Here is a 9083-nt window from a genome sequence, read left to right as displayed (position 1 = left end):
ATGTTCGTACATATGTACATACTGTACATACACAATGTATAAGCAAATGGAGGTTGGTAGGGGCCCACTGCCCATCATTGCCCCAGGGCTTCACACAGTGTTCATCTGGCCGTGTTGAACTTATTAGACTTCCAGTGATTACTTTTCCTCTAACCACAGTCTAAAACTTAGCATAATATTAACCTCATTGTAATCATAATCTGTGAACCATCATAATCCAGTTATATGAATCACTGATTGGAAGGGGAAATAAAGGTGAACTGGACTGTGTATTCAGTGACGTGAAACAGTGTAGTGAGAGACGTCTGAAGTTCTGATTTGACTGCAACCACACTTCCCTGCATGTCCCTCAAAAACAAATTTCCTGGACAGGAAGTGAAGCCTGTTATTCAGCATAGTTACAATGACTGGTTTAAAAAATGTTTCCTTTATTTACTTATTGTCTAATCATCAATTACCTCTTAACATGTTGAGCCTTTGTAGCTTGCATTATTTTTTTAAATTGAAAACCCCTCAATATGCAGTTTTCCTTTTTTGTTTTCCTTCACAGGGGAACAATTTAACACATTAGCATGTTTCTAGGTGTCAATCTCCAACCGGCCAAGTTGCATTGTGGGTGATGTAGGCGCCGGGTTTTGACATGGCAGAAGAATGTGTGGAATAAAAAAAATGATATCTCTGGTTCTGCTGCATTGATTCTGATCCTTTTTACAAGAAACTGTCTGTTGTGAGTCTGACAATGTGATAGGAGTGCAATGCTAAATCAGTGAAGTACTGATTGTATCATATTACCTGAACACATTGTTAAACAACCAACCAGCGCACAATGATTTGATATTGACGGCTGTAAAAGATACATTAGCTGTGTCCTTAGAGTAGCCTTTGAAATGAGATTCAAGGATCCAGATCCTGAATTGAGAGGCAGCTAATGTCATGCTCTCACACTGATGGGGAAAGTTTGATGAATGCCTGACAAATTTGAAGTCCTACATCACACCTAAACCAAATCTACTAGCCAGGCCTTCTCCCAGATGGACTTCATGTAAAGCAACTTCCTAAAAAAACAAACAAACAAAAAAACACGTTGAGTTTAGCAAGCAGATGCTTTTGTTCAATTAATGTTTCCCAGTATGAAACTTACTTTTATATTGAAGTAGGTTCATTTTTATGTATGAATAAACACAGTGCCATTTTTTCCTCCCCAGCACCAGTAATCAAAAATTACAAGACCTTATTATACATGTAATTAGATTAGAGTTAGGGTCGTGACTGTGTGAGGCTATTGTAAAATCGTGTTGTCATACAACTCATTAACTACGTGGTTACATTTCCTTATGAAGCCAAATGCAATATATATTATTATGTAAAATCTAATCCGAGTAAGGTCTTAGATACAGTCACATAAAAACAGTTATTTGTTGCACAGTTTTGTAGAAACTAAGACAGTTGTGCAGCCCTGAACTCTCACCAGCCTACTGTGGTCTACATATTCACATTTGGCAGTTGCAAAACTGGTCTTTACATCCATTAGGGTCAAACACCCCTGACAAGGACAGACAACATAACAACGATGACCCATGACACAGACAAACAAAGACAAAGTTTCCACTGGACACTGGGGGAGAGTTTAAATTAATAATTCCAATCTCCTAAATCTCTAAATTCCAGATGGGAGAAAGTTTAAGGATCACATATAATTAAACCTGATTTAACCTATTGATCAAAGGTTTGGTTGTGGTACGATTAAATGGATTTCTGGCATGTCAGAAATTTTGGTCAGCTATTTTACAATTTGAGCAGCAGATGGATGGATAGATGAATAGATAGATATTTTGATTGATTGATTGAGTGATTGGTCAACAAAAGTAAATATAAGGCTGCAGTCAGCCAGTCCTGGCACACTCTTTAATTGTCGAGGATAGAAGCACAATAAAGCAAAAAGCTTATTCCTGTTGTAATCCCAGTTTCCCACATGACTGCTGTGAAACTGTAATGAGTGAGCTTGATATTGTTGCAGTAGTATTTTACTGCAAGCTTGAGTGAGACTGTGATAGAAATAAAATACTTTGCTGTACCTGCATTGTCTCCATCTTCCAGCCATCTGTGACTTCATATTCTTCTTTTTTCCTCTTGCTTTCCATTCAAAGTAGAATTTCACAAAGTAATAGTACCTTTTTCCTCTTTGTCAACATTTTTGAAGACATGGTGGTCTTGTTTGAATAAACTTTATTGCAACTAGGGCTTTACAGTCAATGTAAGCACCCACACTGTCCTGGCAATTTATACGTATAGTGTGAGTATAGATGTGTTTTTGGCCATGCAGAAAGACAGATCAGAAAGTGAAGTGTGAATTACATAACGATTTACAAGATTAATAAAAACATACAATGTCTGACAAAATTTGGGGACATTTTTGCCCTGGGTTTTGCCTCTCCGACTTCATACAGGCTGCCCTGTCCTCTGACTGGTGGATCTTTTTGGGACAGGAACTGCAAACACCACTCAGGGCTAAAACTATTCTACTTTGCATGTTTTTTAGGGGAAAAAAGCATTGAATCTGTATTTTTGATTATCAGGTAACACACTAGAATTGAACATGAGTCAATTGTAGGGTAGTTAAGGACAGGGCTGTTTTCAGTGAGGATGCAAATGCAACATTATTCATCATTCAGTATCATGTGGAGTATCAGGTCAGATAACCCCAGGTCAAACTAAGTGTGACTTTCATTTTATAGCAAAATTAACATATAGGCATTTTTAATTTTTTTGTTAAACTAAGATTATTATGGAAAACACAATAACTAACAATGCGTTGTGTTGACATGATAGACAAGTTTGAAGAACACATTGTGTTGTCCCCATTTCTGAAACAAAACCTAAGCCATTGGACTCACATTCTGTAAATTTTAAAACACTCGACCGACACACCTCAATCAACATATTCTTTTAATAAATAATATCATCATGAAAACCAAAAACAGACCAGAAATGTCAGCCAAAAAATGATTTTTGAACATCTGAACAATATTTGTTTATCTTTTCTATCATTACAGGACCAATTGAACCACTGAAGAAGGCAGCAGCACGTTTATACAAAGCCAGATGATGCAATGTAATTAGCAGAGTGGGTGGGCAGTTGATTCAGACACCAACCAGTCCATTCTACAAGGTGATTGGTTGAAGAGAGGGGGTTGTAGGGAGGGGGGGAGTGACAGGTCATAACTGTGGCATCCTAGTCCATGAACCCCCCGTACCTCTTCTGTAGCTCGCTGCCGTTCTCCCATGCACGTTTCAACACCCCCCCACTCTTGCTGCTGTCCACCAGCCACTCAGGCCTGCCCACGCGCCTCATGAACCCTCCGTAGCGTTTCTTCAGCCCACGGCCTAACACAGCCTCCAGCAGGTCACCCTGGGCCACCCCTCCTTCAGCCCGACGCATGAAGCCTCCGTACCTCTTCACTGCCTCACCCCCCTCACTGCTGTGCTCAGCCGCTGCATTGAGGATCTTTAGGATCTCCAGGCGGACATTTTCTTCCTCGTCTTGGTTTCCAGCATCCTCTAGTGCCCCCTCTGGGGAGGAGGAACGACGAGACATGAAACCACCATAACGCTTCATGAAGCCGCCATACTTCTTGGCCAGCTGGTGTTCTGGTGATGTTGCATCCTCATTGTCAGCCGTAATGGTGCTTGCTGCTTCCTGTTCTTGCTGTTGACGGGGGTTCTCATTGAGAGGAATGTGGTTTTCCTCTTCCAATAGGATGTCCCGGCAGAGGCGGAGCTTCTGACTGTCCAACCCACCATCACACTCAAGTGAGCATGTCTGGAAAAATCAAAATGATCACCATGACTTTCATAATCATATTCAAACACTGTCTCAATCAAGTTTTTCTGGCTAGTAACTGCAGCTTTGAGCCCCTGTTGAAACATTAGCATCTCAGTCACACTGTTGTCACCAGGGGGAGGAATCCCTCTGTTTTATACTTAAAAAGACCTTCCAACTTTACATATTAGGTTAAAATGTGGCTGATTTAAAGCTTTAAACCCCTGTGTAAACTGAAGGGCCTCAACATAAGGGACCATCACTGCACCTCACTGCTGTTGTGTTGTGTGGTTCCTCCTGAAACCACAAATCTACATGTTTGAATTTTGTTTGTGTGCAGCTTAAAAAAAACAAGATACAATATATTAATATGTAAACTTCAAAGGTTTAGGTCTGTGCATTTTTTTTTTAAATTTTGGACAGAGCAGGGCTAGATGTTTCCCCCTGCTTCCAGTCTTTATGCTGAGCTAGGCTAACCACATCCTGACTCCAGCTCAAACTTAAAAGGAATACTCCATGGAGATCAGTTTTCAAGCCATGGGGAGTACTACTATGTGAAAACAGTGGTATTATGTGTTCTGTGGCTCTGACAGAGATGTCATCATCAGAGACCCTGATGATGACATCATCAATATAATTACTGCTATTTTCAAACTAATAATTGGACCTAATGTTCAGTATCATTACAGTATGAATTCTTTCATGCCTAATTTCCCTCAAATTATGTGTTAGGCTAATACATTTTCCTTATCAAGGTGAAATATTTCTGAATAATTATGGCTATTATTATAAACTTTTTTAAAAATAATATCTGTTTAACAACACACTTTAATAGCCCTATACTCCTGGTATATTTGTCTGTCCTGACAGCCTACTTTTGACTTCAAATACAGTTATTTGACTCTAAAATGTCACTTAACTCATCTGAGATGTAAAATAACTGATAATATGAAAACTGAATTCTTTTCAGGCTTTAACAATTTTGTTTTTCATTTTAGAGCTAAAGCGATTAGTCAGTTAATTAATTAGTTGATTTTGGCCATTCTGACTGATTAATATAGTCAAAAATGCCAGTTCCTCAAATGTGATGATTTGCTGCTTCTCTCTGTTTTATATAATTGTGAACTCAGTATTTCTGGGTTTTGGACTGCTTGTTGGACAAAATAAGATTTGAAGATGTCACCTTGGACTCTCATTTTGTGTTTTTTTGTGGGTTGACAGAGTTTCTTCCATCAACCCAAAAAACAGATCATGGAAAAATAAAACAACTTATTTCATAATTTATTGTGATAGAAGAGCCTTTTGTGGCCATAACCCAATCCTCCAGTTGTAATAGTGATGAGAAGAAATTCAAAAAAAGGTTATGGATTTTCAATCATGTGTCCTATGTTGCTCCTTCCACCCACATTTTTGTTCCATTTGCCCACTCTACCCATGCCTAAAAAGCTTGAGGAATTGTCATTGAAACTGAAATGCAGAAAAGGAGACGGAAAGACACAGGGAGATGTCTGCTATCTATCTTGCACTCATAGATTGTGTTCAGATAGAGAACAACAGACAAAGACTGCAATGGAGAGAAACAGTTGACGATGGAGAGATTACAACAGTCAACAGATGGTTTGGGAAAACAAAACAGCCCCTTTTCTCTGAAACATCCCTCACTTACTCCCTTAACAACCACTTTCCTCCTTAAAACCATCTGTCCCAGCCTCACCAACTGACAACACTATCCTATGCATCGAATGGAAGCCTACCCTATAAATGCTGTGTGTTCCCCATCCCGCCACCCACTTATCCCAGTCATCCTTTAACTATGTGAGTCCATATAGCCCTAGTGGCAGGAGTATAATCAGACTAAAGGCATCTGCTGGGTCTCAGGGGCTGAATACTGCCAGAATAACCTGCTCCCAACCTCATACGTGTCATTGGATTTCACTTATTTGAGCCATCAGAAATTCCAGTTTGATGGCGAAGAGGAGGGATTCTTGCTGAGCTTTCAGTGCCGCTGGCTTATGAAGACAGAATTAATGAACAGAAAAATTGAGTTGAGGACATATTGGCACCTGAGGGGCTGGGACGGTAGAGGGCAGCAGCACCCTCTGGTGGCCAAGATGGGAAGTATACAATATGTAATTTCATAATGAAGGAAATAGGACAACAAAGGCTAACATATGGACAATTTCTCAGAGATTCAGTCTAAAGAAAGTGTTCAATGAAGATTTGCTTTGATAAAATCTTTGGTCTAGGACTCTCTACTGTCTGTCTACTGTCATCACATTTCATTTGCTCAGATAATCACAGGCTTCTCAGTGATATTGAAACATTTTTTTGTAAAAAACAATCTGGCAATTTTTTGGAGGAGTATATTTTACATCATGGAAGCTAAAATATATTACTCCCCCAAGTGGAAATCTAATCAAAATCATATTAATGACAGTGGTTATCCAAAGATTAGGAGAGCAGGGATGTGAAACAGAAGGAGGGGAGGGGAAGGAGAAGAAATGAAGGGAGGATGAGGGAAGAGTAGAAAGAGAGGGGGAGGGGAGAAGAAAGAACAACACAAGAAAAGGAAAGACTTCAGTAAAAAAAACATCTGCCAGTTTTCCAATTTTTGGATTTAAGTCTACAGAACAATAATCACATGATTATGATCATAAAATGAAAAAGAAGGGGTGGAAATAGGAAAAGAGGATGGGTGAAGGAATAAAAGGAGAGAGAAGGAGCGACAAGCCCTGAAATCTGTTTAATGATGCTTTATATTTAAGTCTACAGGGAAATATTAACATAATAAGAGGAGAGGAAAGGAAATAAAATGAGAGGAAATGAGGAGGATGAAAGGATGGATGATTTTTTAATGAACTGAAAGAAAATTAAGGAAAACAGAATAGGAAAGGAAATGAGCAGAGAGGAGTGGAATAAAAAGCAGGAATGAGTAGGAACATAGAAGACTACATAAAAGGAAAAGAAAGCAAATACATCTCTAAAACTTGGAAGGAAGAAGTATTTTCTAATTATTTTCAAGATGAGTCCACACATATTTGACCTTATATCATTACAGTTTAGTTAAGAGCTGCTTGGTGCTATTATTAGCTGGTGCCTGCACGTATTATAGATGATAAAATGATATTAATATAACTTTGTAAGGAAGAGAAACCAGACTGCTGTTCGCCTCTCTAGGTTAGACTTTGTACCTAATTTATGATCAAAGTGATCAGAGCTGAGGCACCAGACTGCTGTCTCTACAGCCTCATTAACATCAATTACTAGTTTATCTCTAAGTATGTTAAAACAACAACAATATATATACTTTATCATAATAAAATGTAGTGACATTACCAAGGAGGAGAAACCAGACTGCTGTCCCAGCAGACGGTACACACACAGTGCACATTCCTTCCCGCAGTCCGTTCCAACCACCAGCGACACACAGGTGCCCAGAAGCAGCATCCACACGCAGCTGCTGTGTGCGTAGGCAGCCATGGACTGAAGAATAAAAAGGACAAAAACACAACAATTACAAAACTTTGTCAGATTATTAACATTAAAATTCACATAAAAAAATCCAATTGTAATGAAAAATCGCAGAAAAATCAGACAATAACGTTAAAATAATATTACCTATCTATTTCTACTACTAATACTACTTTAATACTACTTTACTATTACAACTTAGTACCAAAACTACTCGCCTGCAACTAGTCTTAATAATAAATAATAAAATGAAAAATTAATAACACGAGACAAGACAGTTAATAAGTGTAAAATTTTCATAAGCACGCCATGGAGATGCAGCCTACAGTTTAGGAGAATAATTCTGATCATTATTAGTTGTAGGATGTTAATAGCAGTAGAAGTTTTCTGTAAATAAAGAAGTTATTATCTTACCTCTGTATTATTTTAAACGATATTTAAGCCTTTCGGTGCTTTCCTCTTCCACGGGGGTACCAGCGGAGTGGGAAACTGAGTGGCGCGAGCCTGTGATCCCAATATGTTTGCGTGCGGTTCCCTGTGCGGCACGCGGCGGGCAGCAAACACACATACACACAGGCACACAAACACGGACACACAGTACTTTCTCTCCTCTTTCTCTGTCTTCTGTTGTCCGAGAGAGAAAGCGGAGCACCAGACTGTTGTTAGAGGAACAAACAAAGACGCGTTTAACTCTTGTGGAGTGCGCTCAAACTGTCCGCTGTACTGCCGTGGCCGCTTGCTCCGCGGGTCGTTTAAGTAGTTTGTGTGGCTTACGTCACCGGAGATAATGGGGAGGGGGTGGAGGGGTTAATAAGCGTGATGATGTGACGTGACAGCTTCCCCCCTTCTCTTACACAAACACAAACACACACACACACACACACACACACACACACACACACACACACACACACACACACACACACACAAACACACATATACGCACACACTGACTCTATCAAGTCCTCTCTTTTATTGCTTCTCAGGAAGTCTTTGATATAGATAATAAAAGGCAGTCTACCATGCACGTTCAGTGTGGGAATAATATTTCATCTGCGTATGTGTGAGAGACTTGCTCTTTCCCTAACAAAGATTAATTAACACACAGCCTACAAGCTGTTTTATGTCACTGTGCCAATAGAAACCACTCTGCAGGGTTCAGGGTGATATGACATACTGGTTCATGAGCTGCTCTTTTATGAAAAATCTGATATTCTCCAGTCACTGCTTCCATGACCACAGCTAGTCATAATGTTTTTATTTCTATATGATTTTCTATTTGATGTCTGATCAGAGATGGGAAAGATCATTCATGTGCTTTATAGGTTCACTCCACAGTAAAACCTGTACTGAGACCGACAAGTGTATAGATCTGTTTTACATGCCTGTGACATGATTGGAATGAGAGGACGTGTGCCCCAAGAGGGTTGACAATAGGAGATATTTTCAAATGTCATATAATCATTAAAAGGTCATTTTTACTGATATCTATGAGTATAAATAACACGCTGACAGCCACATCTTGCAAAGTATATGTAGGTGATTACATTTTATTTTCTAGTTTTAGGGTGCCTCTTGCCTCCACAAGTCAGCAGGGGGACAGGCTGGTAAGCAGCTTCTTTGCTAATAAGGAACTGCTCCTATTGGTGGGTCATACTGGAGGCCCAGCATCCTGCTGAGCTGAGGAGGAAGTATACCTGTTAAAGTGGTGAAAAGCATCTTTCAGGAGGACGTAGGAGGCTGCTGGTTTCTGCAGCGACTGTCCACAGGTGCAGAAATGGACCGAGCTCCA

The 9083-nt window shown here is 39.6% G+C and overlaps 1 protein-coding gene across 1 annotated transcript; it reads right to left on the bottom strand.

Moving 5' to 3' along the window:
- Window positions 1-2965: 2965 nt before the first annotated feature.
- Window positions 2966-8161, bottom strand: LOC121908988 (proenkephalin-A-like). Its single transcript, XM_042429330.1, has 3 exons — window positions 7706-8161; window positions 7157-7303; window positions 2966-3820 (listed from the first exon to the last, which is right to left on the bottom strand). Exons 2-3 carry the CDS (start codon window positions 7298-7300, stop codon window positions 3233-3235), a joined length of 732 nt encoding a protein of 243 aa, XP_042285264.1. The 5' UTR covers window positions 7301-7303; window positions 7706-8161; the 3' UTR covers window positions 2966-3232.
- Between the last annotated feature and the right edge of the window lie 922 nt (window positions 8162-9083).

This window comes from Thunnus maccoyii, chromosome 12 (assembly GCF_910596095.1).
Source record: "Thunnus maccoyii chromosome 12, fThuMac1.1, whole genome shotgun sequence".
Lineage (NCBI taxonomy): Eukaryota > Metazoa > Chordata > Actinopteri > Scombriformes > Scombridae > Thunnus > Thunnus maccoyii.
This window is presented reverse-complemented; position numbering and strand designations above follow the sequence as displayed.

Coding starts and splice junctions, on each gene's coding strand:
- LOC121908988 (XM_042429330.1), bottom strand. CDS start 7,300: ATGGCTGCCTACGCACACAGCAGCTGCGTGTGGATGCTGCTTCTGGGC. Junction 3,821..7,156: donor AGTCTGGTTTCTCCTCCTTG/GTAATGTCACTA, acceptor TGATTTTTCCAG/ACATGCTCACTTGAGTGTGA.